Raw genomic sequence first — 21,013 nt, 5'->3', positions numbered from 1 at the left:
CATAAATGCTACAGAGAAAACTATGTTTCTGGGTTGGGATGTGGTGGCAGTTTTGATCTTGGGCTCATTCAGCAGAAAAATTGCCATGTCTTTACAAAGAACTTAATATATTACTCAGGAGTCCTTAACTCTCTGTACTTGAGACTTGCAGAATTTTGTGCCTAGTCTACCTTTAAGCAGAATTTCTGAGTTTGTTATAATGTGTAAGGTTTTACTGATAGGGCATTAATAGCTTACATGGTGTATAACCGCTTTTCTTAGTTAATTAAGTTCATTGTATTGGAGGTAGTGCTTGTGGCTTGGAAGGACAGGAGCAGGTGAGAGGAGAAGGTTCACCTTCAGAAGCAGGTAAAACAGGGTGGATATGGATTGTATATGTTTGTGGGGAATAACAGTCAAGGGCTTGGTGCAGAACAATAAAGGGATTGATACTGAACATGAAACTGGAGATATGGAAGTAGAAATATATTTCAGAGATGGAAATTGTTGCCCAGTTGGTAAAGGAGCTGGGGATATCCAAGAGTGGAGTGAAGCGGAAGAACACGTGGTTAACATTAGTGCACATGAGAGAGGGAAGGGGACACCTGTTAAAGGTGTGGGATAAAATCAGGGATGAGTCTGTGTTTTGATAAGGCAGATGATGAGGAAATGGAAGGTGGTATCTAGAGTGAGGTGAGGTGGGAAGTTGTAGAAAGTCCAAGAAATAAAGATTTGGAGAGTGGTTCCCAATGGGCTTGGCAGAGAACCAGGGGAAACAGAGCTCCCTGGTATCCACTTCTTTGAACTGGAAATATTTTTTAATTTTTTTTTCTGTAAAGATCACTGCACTTACGTATCATTCTCATTACAGAAAATACTTCCTTTCTTTTCCTTTCTGTCTTTTCCTTCCCACTAGTTCTTTCTTTGCCTTACAGAGTGCTATAACAGCTGAGCATTTGTGGTGGTCTTCCTTATAAGAAATGAGTGCAGGACCAGCTTTTACTGGTTTTTGTTGGAGAGAGACAATGACAGAGTCTGGTAATAGGCATATGGAAAATTTGGACTCTCTTAGGGAGAAGATTGCTACTTGGTGTTTTATGTCCTTCCCTCCAGCATTATTCCTGTAGCAAAGAGAGCTATGACAGAAATATGTCTGCTTTAATATAACCTGGAGAGATAATGTGTGAGTTGTAGCCTGTTTCTGGTGGTGTGGAGGTTTTTTCAGTGGTTAGTTTGGTTTGGGGATTATTTTTTTGCTAGCGGTTTACTGGAATTGGATTTTGGCTCAACCTGTCACACCATTAAAATGGCTGGATTGTTTCAGTGCTCATTTGTAAAACCAGTCTCTTTTGCTGTAAGATGTCTTAACAAGGTTATTGAGGAGCTTGTATGCAAATGCTCCTTTAAAGTTTCCTGGTTCAAAGGTTCTTCTGTATCTGATGCTGTTTTAGAAGGCAAAATGTGGACAGCTGAGTGTCTGACCAAGACTTGAGTCACTGACAGATTTCATCTTCAGTATCTCATCTTGCAACTGGATTCCTCTCTTGCTGAACTGAGTGGTGAAACAAACCTCAACAAGAACAGAGAATGTCTAAACCTGTTCAGAGTTACAAATGTTTTTCCCCTTAAACTTGAATGACCTGCTTGGTGACTCTTTGGTATTGAAATCCCACCCTGGCACTGAAATGCTGGTGAAACTGGTGTGTTGATTTTGGCACTTCGATGAATAACCACCTTGGAATGTTTTCCAGTTCATGTGCTTTTGTTAATTAGTCTCTACGATCTGCAGAGATCTGGTAATGTGTCCTTCCTGGCTCTGAGATATATTGTGAGAACTACTACTATAGTAGGTAAAACTGCAGGGGTTTTGCTGGTGTTTTTTGTTTGTTTGTAATAGCTACTTTAAACATTTTAATTTTCTTTTTGAACTAATTGGTGTTGCTTTGTTATTTCTGGTTTTAACTACTAATATCCTGTCCCTTCCCACATTGGTGTAAAAGTATGTGTGAATGTTTCGAAGGGGGGAGAAAAGGCCCTAAGGAAAAATGCAGGAAAACTTGTCTTGAGTCAGAGGCCAGAGAAGCTGTAAAACTGTATTTTACAAGCAAAAAAAAACCCTGTATTTTACAAGCAAATAATGGAATGCAATGAATATGTACAAAATATACAGTATTTACAATATTATACTAGTTTTTACAAAAAGCAAACAGCACAGAAATCCCCCTTGTCCAGGAGTGAGTTGAAGTGAGTTTTCTGAAGATTTTCCTAACCAATTTAAAATTAATAATAACTGAATAATAGCTAATAACAGCAAGTTGGGCAGTTTATTCTACTTTTAAATGCGATCTATGCTTGAAATAAAAAAAAATTAATCTATTATAGGGTGCCAAGGAAAATTCTGATTTTAATTACTTTGAATTGAAACAAAATTTTGATTCTGACACCCTGGAAAAGATTTTACAACACAATAGGATCTCTGTTTAAATTCCCAATACATTTATCAGAGATGCATTAACTTAGTATGATTTTTGATACTGACAGTTCTTGAGAACTTTAGCTAGTAACATGCTAAAGAATGATCATTATATTTGTCATAATGTTGTATTTTTTTTTTTTACATTGCTTATATCCATGTGGATGATGCAAACTGATAAAGGACAGCCAAATTGATTCATAGCTTTTGAGCAATTAAAAGGTGTTACTCATCTAACCTAACTTGAAGGTCTTACAAGTTTCCCACGTTTCATTTGGTTTTAGATCACCAGCAATGTCATAATGCACCATCAGTGAAATTTGGCCTGAAATCTGGGTTCAAGAGAGGAAAGCAAGCTACAAAGATTCATAGTTTCATAGTTTCATAGTTTCATTCAGGGTTGGAAGGGACCACAAGGATCATCTAGTTCCAACCCCCCTGCCATGGGCAGGGACACCCCACACTAGATCAGGCTGGACAGAGCCTCATCCAGCCTGCTCTTAAACACCCCCAGGGACGGGGTGTGGTGAAGAGGTTATTAAATTTATGAATATGAAATATGAATTATGAAAAATATTATTTTATTAAATATCAAACTATTAATAACCGATGAATCACCAACTTATATACATGTTCTAGTGCACGTTCGTGAAATACATTCCACAACTGGCTTAGTGTTATGATTATAACGTAATTGAACTATCTATAAACCCTTTCTATATTTATATAACGAAGGGTGCAGTTCCGCCGCTTGCCCACTAGATGGAGACTCGGCGGGACGCGGGCGGCTTCTGGCTATATACAGCAATATTATAATCTTTCTATGCGTCAGCGCTTACTCTGCTAGACGCGGATACTTTGAACTGAGTGCTAGTGGGTGGAAAGCACGTGGACAATATTCAATCCCCTTCAGACAACAGGGATCGGTCCTGGTCGGGGTCGGTCCGTGGGATCGGCCCTCAGAAGTCGGCTCGCACGGCAGGGCGGGACGACGGTGGCCGGTAGGTGGGCTCGAACGACGGAAGCAGGCGAAGCTACGGGGGTCGGCCCAACCACGGCGGTTCTCGGGGCTGATGCAAACAGCCTCAGGGAGAGAATGCGGCTGCGTTAGGCGGCGGATTCTCTTTACCGAGCTTAAAGGAACAACAGGACTCTCGTAGTGGTCCCGGGTCCGGTGCAATACAAGCACGAACAATGTTCTGGTTTTCCCCTGGAATTCACAGGGCTCAGAGCGGCACTCGGTATTGATCAAGTCCCTTCTCCCCGGCAACTGGGCAGATCTTACCCGCGGGGGTTGGTCCAGTCCTCTGGTGGCACGATGGGCTCTTCCGATCGGCACGACTGGTTGTAGCAATGCTGAGCTCCTCAGCCTCAGCGAAGGTCCTCCCTCTGGGCTTCTTCAACGATGCAGAGGCTTCCAGTATGCGTGCATGTATAACAGAAGCTAACAACAATAAGCTCAATGGCAAAGGCTGCAGCTCGAGAGTTACTCTCTCGAGCAAGCACAGAGACAAAGTAAATGAGGGGGCAACGTGTTCACCAACTGGGGTGATACTTATAGATTCCTCGAGGCTGGGCTTGACCAATGGGCACTCTCATAAACAACTGGCTTCAGCCTATAGAAAGCGTGAAGCTAGAATTATGCCCATACTTGGTGTAAGCACAAGCGCTGCATGCGCTGGGTGCGTGCAAGCCTGGCTAATGCCTTGGCTTTTGTCTCCCTCCTAGAGGGAGGGGGAACTTGCCCACATGCTGGGACAAGATTCAGTATCGGGGCATAATGTGCCTTCACCACATTACCACCCCCTTGCCCATGGGCATGTATAAGCCTCGAGTATGGATTACCCTTAACAAGGTTTATCCCATACAGGTTAAACTATATCATACCTGTTTGGTAGAATACATTTTCAAATATAGTGACTTACAATACCTTAGCACTGTATGAACAGTATACAAACTTTAAACTATACTCTTAACAGAGCGAGCTGTCTTAGCAGTGTGGAACAAATGTTTGTTCCGAAACCAACATTGGTACTCTCAATTATCTCCCACCACCCCCTTGACTGAGTGATGGGGTTTGATTCCCATATGACACTGGAGCTATCAAAGTGTCTATGGAGTTTGTCAATTTCCCACCCCCTTGATAGGACGGGCTCTGTCACTATGACAGGACTTCCTCAGTATTGAGATGAGGAATAATCTCTTTCCACTGCTTCTTTTATCAATTTAGTGAGTACCGTTTTCGCTACTTTCTGTCTCATCCTTGGTTCCAAGCCAAATACAACTTCCTCGGGACATTCCATTTTGAGGAGTACCCAACACCATGGATCTAGTGAGTCAGGTGAATCTTGTGAATTAGAGTATTCCCTGTCACTCTGCATGTTTTCTTTCCCTCTACTGGGGTTCCAGGAACCTCGTGAGTGTTGTTTTCCAGTGCAGTATTTATGTCTGCCTGGGTTGGTGGAAGAGGATGCTTGAAAGTATTGCTCTTCCCTTCTCTGGCCATGCGGTATCACTTTACGGCTGGCAGTGTATACCTTTTGCCGGTGTCCCTCCTTGCTGGGTCTGTGGTCCCTTCTGGAACTCTCCCTTTCGGAGGTCTTTTCCTGGAGCTTAGCTTTCAGGATGCTGCGGGGTTCAGCCTTATTGGCTTCTATAGCAACTTGACTCTTCCACAGTTTGCGGTGATGCTGTGGGCTAGACTCACATCCAGAATCTGAGTCTGATGTGGTGCTCTGTGTGTCTCTGGGATTGCAGTAAGCTCTCTTGCTGGGATGCTGTGCAAGCTGTTGTCGACTCAGCTTGGCTACCTTATTGCAGGAGCTTCTATTTCCCTGGTTATCCCTTGGTCTGCCATGCTGTGGGAAACTCGGTCCGCTGCTGGCTTTGGAGTCATCTAGCGATGCTAAGTTGAATCTCACCTTCTTCTTGGGGATTCGCTGCTGGTTGAAGCTGGTGGCTTCATTGTTATCGTCCGGTGGTGTGGAGCCTAGCTTGGCTTGCTGCACCGGTGCTGTAGCTGCTGACCTGTCTGGTGTGGGTGAGCTAACATTGCTCATGCGCTGATGCTGAGCAGCTGCTGAATCAAAATCAGCTAGCTTCTGCCTGTCAGCTGGAACAGACAGAATAGGAGAGCCTGGCTCTCGTGTGTCATGTGCCCTGGCTACTTCATAGGTAGCATGTGATTGCCATTGAGACTTGAAAACAGACATGGTCTCTTTTATGTGCAGCTCAAATAAATCATGAAGTCTCTGGCTTTGTGCCTCTGACTTTGCCAGTTCCCTTTCCAATTGGGAAACTTTTTGGTCAAAGAATTTAATTTCCTCCTGCATCTGTATAATACAAGATGCCATCAGGACAGCGTGTTCGCTGCTGGGTTCGCTTAGCTTTGCGAAAATGCCATCTATATTTTTACAATTTAATTTTGCCCATTCCAAGTCTGGGGCTGTAATTTTGTATCCCAAGTTATGGAAATATTTCACAGCTGTGCACCCTGCTCGCTGCGCCATATTGTGGTGAAGAGGTTATTAAATTTATGAATATGAAATATGAATTATGAAAAATATTATTTTATTAAATATCAAACTATTAATAACCGATGAATCACCAACTTATATACATGTTCTAGTGCACGTTCGTGAAATACATTCCACAACTGGCTTAGTGTTATGATTATAACGTAATTGAACTATCTATAAACCCTTTCTATATTTATATAACGAAGGGTGCAGTTCCGCCGCTTGCCCACTAGATGGAGACTCGGCGGGACGCGGGCGGCTTCTGGCTATATACAGCAATATTATAATCTTTCTATGCGTCAGCGCTTACTCTGCTAGACGCGGATACTTTGAACTGAGTGCTAGTGGGTGGAAAGCACGTGGACAATATTCAATCCCCTTCAGACAACAGGGATCGGTCCTGGTCGGGGTCGGTCCGTGGGATCGGCCCTCAGAAGTCGGCTCGCACGGCAGGGCGGGACGACGGTGGCCGGTAGGTGGGCTCGAACGACGGAAGCAGGCGAAGCTACGGGGGTCGGCCCAACCACGGCGGTTCTCGGGGCTGATGCAAACAGCCTCAGGGAGAGAATGCGGCTGCGTTAGGCGGCGGATTCTCTTTACCGAGCTTAAAGGAACAACAGGACTCTCGTAGTGGTCCCGGGTCCGGTGCAATACAAGCACGAACAATGTTCTGGTTTTCCCCTGGAATTCACAGGGCTCAGAGCGGCACTCGGTATTGATCAAGTCCCTTCTCCCCGGCAACTGGGCAGATCTTACCCGCGGGGGTTGGTCCAGTCCTCTGGTGGCACGATGGGCTCTTCCGATCGGCACGACTGGTTGTAGCAATGCTGAGCTCCTCAGCCTCAGCGAAGGTCCTCCCTCTGGGCTTCTTCAACGATGCAGAGGCTTCCAGTATGCGTGCATGTATAACAGAAGCTAACAACAATAAGCTCAATGGCAAAGGCTGCAGCTCGAGAGTTACTCTCTCGAGCAAGCACAGAGACAAAGTAAATGAGGGGGCAACGTGTTCACCAACTGGGGTGATACTTATAGATTCCTCGAGGCTGGGCTTGACCAATGGGCACTCTCATAAACAACTGGCTTCAGCCTATAGAAAGCGTGAAGCTAGAATTATGCCCATACTTGGTGTAAGCACAAGCGCTGCATGCGCTGGGTGCGTGCAAGCCTGGCTAATGCCTTGGCTTTTGTCTCCCTCCTAGAGGGAGGGGGAACTTGCCCACATGCTGGGACAAGATTCAGTATCGGGGCATAATGTGCCTTCACCACACGGGGCCTCGACCACCTCCCTGGACAACCCATTCCAGGGTTTCACCACTCTCATGGTGAAGAACCTCCTCCTCACATCCAGCCTGAATCTCCCCACCTCCAGCTTCATTCCATTCCCCCTAGTCCTATCACTACCTGATATCCTGAGAAGTCCTTCCCCAGCCTTCCTGTAGGCCCCCTTCAGATACTGGAAGGCCACAATTAGGTCACCTCGGAGCCTTCTCTTCTGCAGACTGTACAGCCCCAACTCCTTCAGTCTGTCCTCATAGGAGAGGTGCTCCAGCCCTCTGATCATCCTCGTGGCCCTTCTCTGGACACGTTCCAGCACCTCCACATCCCTCTTGTAATAGGGGCTCCAGAACTGGACACAGTACTCCAGGTGGGGTCTCACCAGGGCTGAGTAGAGGGGGAGGATCACCTCCCTCGACCTGCTAGCCACACTTCTCCTGATGCAGCCCAGGATCTGATTGGCTTTGCGGGCTGCAAGTGCACACTGAGAGCTCATGTTGAGCTTTTTGTCCACCAGCACCCCCAAGTCTCTCTCCTCAGGGCTATCCTCCAGCCAGTCACTGCCTAGCCTGTATTTGTGCCTGGGATTGCCTCGACCCAGATGCAGGACCCTGCACTTGCTCTTATTGAACTTCATGAGGTTGGCCTGTGCCCACCTCTCCAGCCTGTCAAGGTCCCTCTGGATGGCCTCCCTTCCCTCCAGCGTGTCTGCTGCACCACACAGCTTGGTGTCATCAGCAAACTTGCTGAGGGTGCACTCAATGCCACTGTCCATGGCACCCACAAAGATGTTGAATAAGATAGGTCCCAGGACTGATCCCTGAGGGACTCCACTTGTCACTGGCCTCCACTGGGACATGGAGCCATTGACAGCCACTCTTTGGGTGCGGCCATCAAGCCAGTTCCTTATCCATCTAGTGGTCCACCAATCAAACCCATGTGTCACCAGTTTGGAGACCAGGATGTGGTGCGGGACAGTGTCGAAGGCTTTGCTCAGGTCCAGGTAAACGACATCAGTTGCTCGCCCCTCATCTATTAATTTTGTCACCTGCTCATAGAAGGCCACCAGGTTGGTCAGGCAGGATTTGCCCTTGGCAAAGCCATGCTGACTGTTCCCAATCACCTCTTCACTATTCTTTTGAGCGAGTAGTGACTCCAGGAGGATCTGTTCCATGATCTTTCCAGGCACAGAGGTGAGACTGACTGGCCTGTAGTTCCCTGGTTCCTCCTTCTTGCCCTTTTTGAAGATGGGGGCAATGTTTCCCCTTTTCCAGTCTGTGGGGACTTCACCAGACTGCCAGGACTTTTGAAATATAATAGAGAGGGGTTTAGCAACCTCATCTGCCAGTTCTCTCAGTACCCGTGGGTGTAACCCGTCGGGTCCCATGGACTTGAACACTTTCAGGTTCTTCAGATGATCACGAACCTGATCTGCACTTACAATGGGCAGTTCTTCCTCCCTGTCCCTGGCTTTGACTTCCATAACATCAGGAGTGTGGCTAGAGGCCCTTGCAGTGAAGACTGAGGTAAAGAAGTTATTAAGTACCTCAGCCTTTTCCTCATCACAGGTGACCATGTCACCATTTTCTTTTCTGAGGGGGCCCACACCTTCCCTAGTCTTCTTCTTCCCATTAATATACCTGTAAAAGTTCTTAGTATTCCCTTTAATCTCCCTGGCTAGATTCAACTCAAACTCTGCTTTGGCTTTCCTGACCAGGACTCTTGCTGCTCGGGCAGCTTCCTTGTATTCCCCCTGTTCTACCTGTCCTTCCCTCCACTTCCTGTAGAGTTTCCTTTTAAGTAATAGTGTGTCCAGTAGCTCCTTGCCCATCCAGGCAGGCCTCCTAGCATTCTTACCTGCTTTTCTCTTTGTTGGTACACAGAGCTCCTGGACACAGAGGAGGTGGTCCTTGAATACTGACCAGCTGTCCTGGGTCCCTCTTCCCTCCAGGGCTTTGTCCCACGACACTTTGGCTAGCAGATCCCTGAAGCGATCAAAATCTGCATGCCTAAAGTCTAGGGTCATGAGCTTGGAATACTTCCTCCTGATTGCCCTGAGGATGTTAAATTCAACTGCTTCATGGTCACTGCAGCCAAGGCCGTCTATGAGCCTCACATTGCTTACCAGCCCTTCCCTGTTGGTGAGAACAAGGTCCAGCATAGCACCATTTCTTGTTGGTTCCTCCACCATTTGGAGGAGGAAGTTGTCTTCTATGCAGTCCAGGAACATCCTGGATTGCTGGTGCCTTGCTGTGTTGTCCCTCCAGCAGATGTCCGGGTGGTTGAAATCACCCATGAGGACCAGGGCTTGTGACCTGGAAGCTGCTTCTATTTGCCTATGGAGGGCCTCATCTGCTTGGGTCTGCTGGTCAGGTGGCCTGTAGGAGACCCCCACAGTAATATCTTCTTCCCCTGTCCTGCCTTTAATTTTGACCCATACACTCTCAACTAGCTTATCATCCCTCCCCAGTTGGAGCTCCACTGATTCCAACTGGCTATTGACATAGAGGGCAACACCTCCTCCTCTCCTTCCCTGCCTATCCTTCCTAAAGAGTTTATACCCATCTATGCCTACATCCCAGTCATGGGATTCATCCCACCAAGTTTCAGTAACAGCCACTATGTCGTGGCATCCCAGCAGCACAGTGGCACTTAACTCATCCTGTTTATTGCCCAAGCTGCGCGCATTCGCATAGAAGCACTTCAGCTGGGCTGGCCCTGTCCTCCTCTTGTGCCAAATCCCCTCGGTTTCCACAGAATGTCCTGGTGGATCATTCGTGGCTTGCCTCAGGGTAGCAAGTTGAGAGCCCTTACCAGCTCTCCTTCTCTCTACTGCTGGTGAGCTGCCCCTCTGTTTGTCACCAGCCAGCAGGAGACTATTAACCCCTTCCCCCTTCAAATCTAGTTTAAAGCCCTATCAATGAGCCCTGCCAATTCCTGCCCCAGGATTCTTATCCCACTCTGGGACAAGTGTGTCCCATGAGTCATCAAAGATGTCATTAGCAAGAAAAATCAAATGGTAGCTAGCAGGTTATTGTGGTAGAGAAGCAGCAGTTGTGATCAAAACTGATCACTCTCAACTAATGCAGAGTGGCTGGAGAGCAGCCAGGCAGAGAGGGACCTGGGGGTACTGGGTAGGCTGAACATGAGCCTGCAGTGTACCCAGGTGGCCAAGAGGGCCAATGGCATCCTGGCCTGTATCAGGAACAGTGTGGCCAGCAGGAGCAGGGAGGTCATTCTGCCCCTGTGCACTGCACTGGTTAGGCTACACCTTGAGTACTGTGTCCGATTCTGGGCCCCTCAATTCAGGAAAGATGTCGACTTACTGGAACGTGTCCAGAGAAGGGCAACAAAGAGCTGATCTCTTCTCCCAGGCAACCAGCACCAGAACAAGAGGACACAGTCTCAAGCTGTGCCAGGGGAGGTTCAGACTGGATGTTAGGAAGAAATTCTTCACAGAGAGAGTGATTGCCCATTGGAATGTGCTGCCTGGGGAGGTGGTGGAGTCACCATCATTGGAGGTGTTTAGGAGGAGACTTGATAAGGTGCTTGGTTGCATGGTTTAGTTGACTAGTGTTGGATGATGGGTTGGATGCGATGATCTTGTAGGTCTCTTCCAACCTGGTTTATTCTATTCTATGACATAGTCTATCTGCAGTGGAGGTAAAGAGGTCATCAGAAGCATCAGCAAAGAAGTAATGTCATAAAACTTGCAGTTCTGAAAGACTGTTTAAGATGGACTGGCAGTTTTGTTTAGACTTTACAGTATTGTAAAATCACCACTCTCAAACTTTGCACTTCACTGTCTGCCTGATGTGTGGGTTCTGTTTGTAGGGTTTTGTTTGTTTGTTTGGGTTTTTTTTGTTTTGTGATGGTGTGGTGGGTTTGTTTTTTTTGGTCTGGCTGACTATTCTTTGGAGATAGTGTCAAGATACAAGTGAATAACCCTTAAATTAAAGTGCTAGAATGAAATACATGTCAGGAGTGTGACTTAGACAAGCACAACTCATTTGAGACCTTTTCCTGATGTCTAGCTCACTGCAGAATAAAACCAACTCTTCTTCAAGCTTCCAGTCTTTGGAACAGTCACTCATGTGCTGAGAACCAAGCACATGCTTGTTGCCATTAATTGAAGTCTGTGCTTGAAATGAACTGTGTGCTTAACTGTTAAATGGGCTTGTGGTCTCAACTGTGTACCCGGCGCCTATACAGTGGTTTGGCAAAATCTGTTGTAAGCATGAGATCAAACCCCTGGAAAGCATGGCTCTTTGTCAGTTAATGACTCTCAGCCAATCCAGTGATGTTCTGATACTGTATTACTTCATGGTGGTCACAACAATATTTTCCTTTCACCATGCCATTTAGTGTGTGCACTGTGCTTGAGTGGCACTGCTTTCTGTTTAGGTCTTCAAGCATTGGACCTGATGTCTTTCTGTACTGCTGGATGGGTGCCATTTGTTTTCGAAATGATAGAGGATTTTTTAAGTGTCAGCTTGTCTTCTTTCTCTGTGATATCTCACCCAGTTCTGCTTGTTAAATGCTGCCTGCATTTTCTAAAGACCAGTTTTGTACAAAAATTTTAGTATCTCTCTGTTATCTTCCCTCACTAACCTATTTTTAAAAAAGGCCTTCAATACCTTTGGGCAATTACCTTTTGACTAATAGAGCCAAGTTAAAATAACTCAAGTTAAAACAACTTAGGAGTTCTAAGCCATTTTGGCAGTAGAAGAATATATATTCTGTCTCCGTTTGTTGTCATGCTCTTGTCCAGTGTGGATAAAGAAAAGCAAATTGAACATTTCTTGTATTTTCTTAATTGTTAGCCTCTTCGAAAATGATGGGTGAGGTAAATTGATAACCCTGTAAGTATTCAGTACACATTTCTACTGTTTCCTTTCATTAAACTGCTTTAAATGCATGATGACTCAGGCTGGCCAGTTCCACTGCTGCGTTTTTCCATTGTCAAAGTATAGAAGTTTGGTCCCATCAGGGCTGCATGGCTTTACCTTGTTTGGCTATATGGTTTGTATCTCCATGCTCCAAGACTGAATAATGCAAACTTCATTCATGGAAAAACAAACACTCTGTGTACAGTTAAGGCATCAGCTGCCAGCTCATCTATGTTCACTAATTGTACCTCTTGTTTTTCACAGCTCCTCATGTTAGATACACCAATTAGATGCTTTGTGTGTGTGTGTGTGTTTAAATATATATGTATAATATTGTTTATTTTTCTGTATGGCACTGCATTCTTTGAATATGTCAAGGCACATTAAGAATCTGTGAAGAGCAGAAATACTGCTCTAGGAAATGTTTGCTTGTGGTTTGAGTGCTGGTTTCACAGTATCACAGTATCACTTAGGTTGGAAAGGACCTCGAGGATCATCGAGTCCAACCTATCAACACAGACCCCATGACTAGACCATGGCACCAAGTGCCACGTCCAATCTCCCCTTGAACGCCTCCAGGGTCGATGACTCAACCACCTCCCTGGGCAACCCGTTCCAATGACGAATGACTCGCTCGGTGAAGAACTTCCTCCTCACCTCGAGTCTAAACCTCCCCTGGCGCAGCTTGAGGCTGTGTCCTCTTGTTCTGGTGCTGGTTGCCTGGGAGAAGAGGCCAACCCCTTCCTGGCCACAACCACCCTTCAGGTAGTTGTAGAGGGCAATGAGGTCACCCCTGAGCCTCCTCTTCTCCAGGCTAAACAATCCCAGCTCCCTCAGCCTCTCCTCATAGGGCTTGTGTTCAAGGCCTCTCACCAGCCTTGTTGCCCTTCTCTGGACACGCTCAAGTGTTTCGATGTCCTTCTTAAACTGAGGGGCCCAGAACTGGACACAGTACTCAAGGTGCGGCCTAACCAAAGCAGAGTACAGGGGCACTATGACCTCCCTGCTCCTGCTGGCCACACTATTCCTAATGCAGGCCAGGATGCTATTGGCCCTCCTGGCCACCTGGGCACACTGCTGGTGTGCAGGTGGCTGTCGATCAGCACACCCAGGTCCCTCTCTGTTTGGGAGCTCTCCAGCCACTCCGACCCCAGCCTATAGCTCTGCATGGCATTGCCGTAGCCAAAGTGCAGCACTCGGCACTTGGACTTGTTGAATGTTTCTAAGAGCTTTCATTCATGAGCTAAAATGACTAATAAAATTGCTGCTCATACTGTACATACATGGCTGGGAAAGGTGAAATTTGTGAAATCACTGCACTCTAGGATGCAGCTATTTAAGAGAAGCTATCTCAGATTTTGTTTTGTCAAGGGAATATTGTGCTGTAATGTTGCACTTGAGTAGTTTGTGAATCAGAAGCCTTGGGCAGCTGATCGCTGCTTTCTCCATTAAAATCTATTTATGATACAAAGGAAGGTGAGCAGTATAAATGGCCCATTTCTTTGTTTTATTTTCTAAATCACAATTGCATCCTTTTAACAATTAGTGTTTCCTTGGTGAATAGTGTGGGTTAAATCAACGTGATTTTTACTTCAGTAGAAAAGCTTGGGTTTGGATTGACTTGAGGATTTTGCGAAGAGAGAAGTGACAGTTAACTAGAGCACATACATAAATTCAGCTCACTGACCAAGGTACAGAGATGTGTTGGCTATAATGTGACTGAAGAATCTCTTTACAGAGGTATGACTATAGACATCCTCTGATTTATTTTTTTTTATTTAATTTTTTTTTTCAACTAAGATCTTTCAGTAGCTGTGCTGACTGTAGTTAGGTTTTAAAACCTCTTGCCTTAAAGCTTCAAAAGGCATTGGGATATTTTGCTTCTAGTACTTGTAGTTAGAGAAGAAACTTTTTTTTCCATTCTCATGGTGAGTTTGTAACTGGCAGACAAACAAAAGTGCTTTTTGATGCTCTGTATGATACTACTGTGTATAATCCACAAGTTAGCATCTTGGTTTGTAGCAGAAATAGTTTGACAAGCAAGACTAGGGAAGTGATTGTCCCTCTGTACTCAGTGCTGTGAAGGTGCAGCTTGAATACTGTGTATAGTTTTGGACTCCCTTGCTATGAGAATAGACAGACATTGAGGTGCTGCAGTGTGTCCTGAGGACAGCAAAACTGGTGAAGGAACTAGAATATAAGTCTTCTGAGGAGCAGCTGAGGGATGTGGGGTTGTTTAGCTTGGAGAAAAGGAGGCTCAGGGGAAACCTCATTGCTCTCTACAGCTACCTGAAAGGAGGTTGTAGCAAAGTGGAGGTCTGTCTCTTTCCTCCAAGTAACAAGTAATAGGACAAGAGGAAATGACCTCAAGTTGCAATGTGGGAGGTTTAGGTTGGATATTTGGAAAAAATGCTCACCAAAAGGGTTGCAAAGCACTGAAAGAGGCTGCCCATTGAAGTGGGTAAGTCAATATCTCTGGAAGTATTTAAAAGATGTGTAGATATGACACTTACGGACAGGGTTTAGTGATAGACTAGGTTAATGGTTGGGCTAGATGATCTTAAAGGTTTTTTCCAATCAAAATAACTCTATAAGCAAACAAAGGCAAGTTTCCTTTGTGAATGGGTACATAGAGGTACTTGAAGCAGCCTTCAAGGCGTTAAAACTAATAGTCTCCTATAGGAGTAATAGTTATCTGGATCAAAAAGGTGCAATGTGGGGTTACTTAGTTAAATGCACAGGGTTTATTTTTCTGAAAATGTACCTTTGCACAGTAAGGAAGTTTTAAGGGTAAAACTGAAACATCACATCTTTTGCAATGAAAAATTATCTGAGCAATACATATGCTTACATTTCAATAAATTGATAGAGACAGGGGATACCAAACTGAATTGACCAGTTCATATGGAATGATCTTTAAATTAGAGGCTTCTAATAAACCAGGGCATTAAAGCTGGTATTCAAATTCTACTTTTTGTGACCTCTTTATTACTCTTTATAGACTCAATAAACATTGGGAATTGATTGGTGAATTTAGCATTTTGCCTTGCCTAGAGCCCCATTGCACTTGCTCATGTCTAAAATTATCATAAGAAAAGAAAGAATTAATGTGTAAAACATAGAACTAGACAAAGCTGGAAGTTACAGCTAGTATTTTTTGTGAGGGTTGTCTCCAAAGTGGTATCTGTGTGGTTGCTGATCCCTTCCTGGTATGGAAGGCTCTAAAACGTACCTATTTGTAGAAAGATACACATTATTCACTGATACCGATGTTCAAGAAACTGCTGCAACAGACTTGCTCCAGGTCAGACTTCTTTTAAGCTGACACTTATTTGTAGTCTGTACCTCTGAGTGAAGTGTCTGGCAGGCATCGTAAACTTGAATGCGCTATGACATATTATGTGACCCATGCTGCATGCCTTTGTTTATGCCGTCATACTGCAACAAAAACAGACTTTTTTTTCCTTTTCTTTTTTTTCCCCTCCCCCACTGCTCTCTAATCTAGATTGGGGGATGCTGCAGTCTTAATGTCTTTTCTGTACGTGACAACAGATTATCTCGAATTCCCTCTGAAATTTCACAAGCCACCGAACTTCACGTCCTAGATGTTGCTGGGAACAGGTAGGAAATTTTTGTATTGTCACATTCTTTTGCTGGATCGACTTAACTCTTTCTAACAACAAAACATATTGAAGTCACAAAAAAGCAAATAAGACTTTTTGTGTTAGTGTTAGTGTTACTGTTGAAGTTGTCAAAATAGTCTTCCCCTGTGGCCCAAAGTGGCATAAATTGTGTGTTGTCATGAGTACATTTTCTGGATTGCTTTGACCTTGAGGAAAAGAGAGGATTTCTTTTTAAAAAGAAAAACCTCTAGATGTTTTATATTTCTGACTTTAAATTGAGAATCTTGGCAATTTGGTACAGCTTCAGCTAAAACTACCAGCCTTAACATCATGTAACACTAGTACTGAGTGTCTTCCCTTGATACAATGCAAGTAACAGTGCCACTTTGACCTCATGGCTTGTCATGCATATTAGTTTGTATGCTTCAGACATCAGAATGCATAAACCAGCAAATCAGTTCAATTGCTTAGTAGGAAGTTAAGTGGGTGTGGGTGGGTGTGTAAGAGAAAAAGCAAATGGCATATCATCTATGCAATATAGTTGTCTCATAGGAACCTAAATATTTCTGTTCTGGCAATTGTGTATATATAAGGCTCCAGAGCAGAAGCAGATGACTGCCTTCCAGGGCATTTTACTGCAATAGAAAAAGCTCAGCATTCTTTTATCTCTTCTTCACAGGTACTGAGAATTATGGTATAAAGTTAAGCTGCAGGTTCTTTTTTAGAGAACGGAAGTAGTTGGAGTTGATGACTACTGCAGTGCCTTTAATTAGAGGCATTCATCTCAAACTTGTTTATTCCAAGCTAGGTATAAATACGTAAGAGTCAGCCTCATGACTATCTATTAAATCTCCTGAAGGCTGCCTGACTTTTTTACTTTTCTTTTTTGAACTAGGCTGACGTACCTTCCCCTCTCACTGACTGCCTTAAAGCTGAAGGCTTTGTGGTTGTCTGATAATCAGTCCCAACCTTTACTGACGTTTCAGACTGACACAGACCCTGAAACGGGAGAAAAGATTTTAACGTGTGTATTACTTCCTCAAATGCCTTCTGAGCTTGGTTGCCAAGGTAAGTGCCTAGAGTCAGTTTTTCATTGCATATAGAAGTACAATTTCTTTGTTTACTATGTTGTCTGTTCCATAAAGGTTTGCAAAATGTGCATAAGCACTAATGGGCAAAGTAGCAAAGTCCTGGTTGAATTGTCACTTTTAAGCTTTTTTTTTTTTTTCTTTCTTCTTTTTTAATCATGCTAGTTTTCAGAAGACCTGAAAAACCTTGGCTGTCTGTTATTGAAAATACAATGACACCAGCTACAATAAATAAAATGCATACCTGGAAGAAGACAACTTAATCATATTGTTATTATGAGGCTTGCCAGTAGAGAAAGTAGTGGTGTCCATATTTGTGTGCATTGATTATACACCTTAAATACATATATATAGTGAAAATTGTTGACTTCACAACTTGCAGTCTCTTTACCAGCTATGCATTTTTTTTCTGACAATAATCAGTAGACATTTTATATTTTAGCAAGTAAATTTTCTTTCAAGCAAAGATTCTGTACAGAGTTTTGTAATGTTCTTTAACAAATACATAATTGCAGTATAAGTCCTTTTCAGCTTTTGTGCTGAAATTTGCCTTTGGGTCTGGTAGAACCATAAACTCTCTGTTGTCTGGGTTGCTGCTCAGGTAAGCTCTGGATGTTTTTTTGTCTTCAGGCTTTTATAGCTTTGTGTGAACATTCAAGGGGTTCATCTGAGCTAATATTTAAACTTTTTTTGTAATCACTGGAGAGTAATTTATTCTACCCAAGAACAGACTTCTAAAAGAAATCATGTGTATTCTTTTCCACATTGGGGCCTGAGGAGAAAAGAATAGCTGTAGGTATCTGTATTGTAGGTACCCAAACTTACCTAGATTAATTCCACTCTTTCAGTACTATGCAACAGGAGCAAATGGAAACTATTAAAGCAGCAGAAATGTAGAAATATCTTGGGTTTGTAGCACTGTCTGGGTTTTAACAGTACAAATTACACTAAGAATTAAAATAAGAAAATAATTTGACCTCTTGAGATTTAGAGAATAAACTACTTCAAGAAGAGAAACTGAGGTACATTGACTTTCTCTAGAGGCTTTACTGCTAGAAATTAGTTTTTCTCCTCTCCAAATGACTCTCATGGATTCAAGGTTAGAAGGCTTGAAATTAAGAATGTTGAATGTGTATGCCTAGAAATACTGAAAGGATGAGGTCAATGAAAGCAGTGATCCTGTGTTATGAAATGTCATTTAGGCAACTGGTAAATATCAGATGGTAGCCATGGTCCAGAAGAAAAGTGTGTAGTGGCAAGTCTGTTAAAATACATCATCAGTAATCTAAAACTGTCAAAAACCTGAAACAGTCCAAGTACAGAAACTTCTCATTTATCCAGAAACTATATATTATGTGTACTGATAACAGAACATTTAATGCAAGTTCTGTTTTCTGTAAAAAAAAAAAATAATAAAATAGAAATAGCCAATTGTAAATCTCAGGTGAGTAATAGGTTGGATATTGCAGTTACTAACAATACAGCATGTTAATATTTTAGGCTTGCTGTGAATTTTTAGTTATGTTTTGCTGTTCTAACAGATAACCTACCACGATGTGGTGCACTAGAGAGTTTGGTAAATGAAATGTCAGATGAAACATGGAATGAGCGGGCAGTGAATAGAGTCAGTGCAATTCGCTTCTTAGAAGATGAAAAAGATGAAGATGATAATGAAATGGTATGTTTTCCAAGCCTTTGGATACCTGCAGATGCTCTAACTTTAGCGCAAAAGTTTAAAAATTATCTGAATTCTCCTGCTGTAAATATTTCAGCTGCAACTGCATGCTCTTTGTGTACATTTGTAGCATAAAATGTTCATGTTGACTGTCAAAGCTTTTTATATTGACTTAAAATGCCTTCTGTTTTTGCTTTGAATATAATTTCTATGTTCTGATGCAGGACAATCTTTGTTTTGTTTTCCTGTGTCTGTTCATGATGTTTTCTTTCCAGAAACAAGATAGCATCATTCTTTGCTACTGTGAATCTTTACTGCCTGAAACACTTTTTTTTTTTACTGCCTGGGACACACTTGTCCCAGAGTGGGATAAGAATCCTGGGGCAGGAATTGGCAGGGCTCATTGATAGGGCTTTAAACTAGATTTGAAGGGGGAAGGGGTTAATAGTCTCCTGCTGGCTGGTGACAAACAGAGGGGCAGCTCACCAGCAGTAGAGAGAAGGAGAGCTGGTAAGGGCTCTCAACTTGCTACCCTGAGGCAAGCCACGAATGATCCACCAGGACATTCTGTGGAAACCGAGGGGATTTGGCACAAGAGCAGGACAGGGCCAGCCCAGCTGAAGTGCTTCTATGCGAATGCGCGCAGCTTGGGCAACAAACAGGATGAGTTAAGGGACACTGTGCTGCTGGGATGCCACGACATAGTGGCTGTTACTGAAACTTGGTGGGATGAATCCCATGACTGGGATGTAGGCATAGATGGGTATAAACTCTTTAGGAAGGATAGGCAGGGAAGGAGAGGAGGAGGTGTTGCCCTCTATGTCAATAGCCAGTTGGAATCAGTGGAGCTCCAACTGGGGAGGGATGATAAGCTAGTTGAGAGTGTATGGGTCAAAATTAAAGGCAGGACAGGGGAAGAAGATATTACTGTGGGGGTCTCCTACAGGCCACCTGACCAGCAGATCCAAGCAGATGAGGCCCTCCATAGGCAAATAGAAGCAGCTTCCAGGTCACAAGCCCTGGTCCTCATGGGTGATTTCAACCACCCGGATATCTGCTGGAGGGACAACACAGCAAGGCACCAGCAATCCAGGATGTTCCTGGACTGCATAGAAGACAACTTCCTCCTCCAAATGGTGGAGGAACCAACAAGAAATGGTGCTATGCTCGACCTTGTTCTCACCAACAGGGAAGGGCTGGTAAGCAATGTGAGGCTCATAGACGGCCTTGGCTGCAGTGACCATGAAGCAGTTGAATTTAACATCCTCAGGGCAATCAGGAGGAAGTATTCCAAGCTCACGACCCTAGACTTTAGGCATGCAGATTTTGATCGCTTCAGGGATCTGCTAGCCAAAGTGTCGTGGGACAAAGCCCTGGAGGGAAGAGGGACCCAGGACAGCTGGTCAGTATTCAAGGACCACCTCCTCTGTGTCCAGGAGCTCTGTGTACCAACAAAGAGAAAAGCAGGTAAGAATGCTAGGAGGCCTGCCTGGATGGGCAAGGAGCTACTGGACACACTATTACTTAAAAGGAAACTCTACAGGAAGTGGAGGGAAGGACAGGTAGAACAGGGGGAATATAAGGAAGCTGCCCGAGCAGCAAGAGTCCTGGTTAGGAAAGCCAAAGCAGAGTTTGAGTTGAATCTAGCCAGGGAGATTAAAGGGAATACTAAGAACTTTTACAGGTATATTAATGGGAAGAAGACGACTAGGGAAGGTGTGGGCCCCCTCAGAAAGGAAAATGGTGACATGGTCACATGTGATGAGGAAAAGGCTGAGGTACTTAATAACTTCTTTACCTCAGTCTTCACTGCAAGGGCCTCTAGCCACACTCCTGATGTTATGGAAGTCAAAGCCAGGGATGGGGAGGAAGAACTGCCCATTGTAAGTGCAGATCAGGTTCGTGATCATCTGAAGAACCTGAAAGTGTTCAAGTCCATGGGACCCGACGGGTTACACCCACGGGTGCTGAGAGAACTGGCAGATGAGGTTGCTAAACCCCTCTCTATTATATTTCAAAAGTCCTGGCAGTCTGGTGAAGTCCCCACAGACTGGAAAAGGGGAAACATTGCCCCCATCTTCAAAAAGGGCAAGAAGGAGGAACCAGGGAACTACAGGCCAGTCAGTCTCACCTCTGTGCCTGGAAAGATCATGGAACAGATCCTCCTGGAGTCACTACTCGCTCAAAAGAATAGTGAAGAGGTGATTGGGAACAGTCAGCATGGCTTTGCCAAGGGCAAATCCTGCCTGACCAACCTGGTGGCCTTCTATGAGCAGGTGACAAAATTAATAGATGAGGGGCGAGCAACTGATGTCATTTACCTGGACCTGAGCAAAGCCTTCGACACTGTCCCACACCACATCCTGGTCTCCAAACTGGTGACACATGGGTTTGATGGGTGGACCACTAGATGGATAAGGAACTGGCTTGATGGCCGCACCCAAAGAGTGGCTGTCAATGGCTCCATGTCCCAGTGGAGGCCAGTGACAAGTG

General features: G+C 44.4%; 1 protein-coding gene across 2 annotated transcripts in view; it reads left to right on the top strand.

Moving 5' to 3' along the window:
* The window catches only part of LRRC1 (leucine rich repeat containing 1), a 227,046-nt gene that overhangs the window by 161,938 nt on the left and 44,095 nt on the right, over positions 1-21,013 (top strand). For both annotated transcript variants that reach the window (XM_068142944.1, XM_068142945.1), the window contains exons 11-13: positions 15,640-15,755; positions 16,653-16,825; positions 18,387-18,523. In XM_068142944.1, coding sequence (XP_067999045.1) covers positions 15,640-15,755; positions 16,653-16,825; positions 18,387-18,523 — 426 coding nt within the window. The remainder of the gene's footprint in view (positions 1-15,639; positions 15,756-16,652; positions 16,826-18,386; positions 18,524-21,013) is intronic.

This window comes from Melanerpes formicivorus, unplaced genomic scaffold (assembly GCF_026170545.1).
Source record: "Melanerpes formicivorus ecotype bairdi unplaced genomic scaffold, bMelFor1.0.p_v2 SCAF_9, whole genome shotgun sequence".
Taxonomy (NCBI): Eukaryota; Metazoa; Chordata; class Aves; order Piciformes; family Picidae; genus Melanerpes; species Melanerpes formicivorus.
The sequence above is the reverse complement of the archived record's forward strand: the minus strand, read 5'-3'. Positions and strand labels throughout refer to the sequence as shown.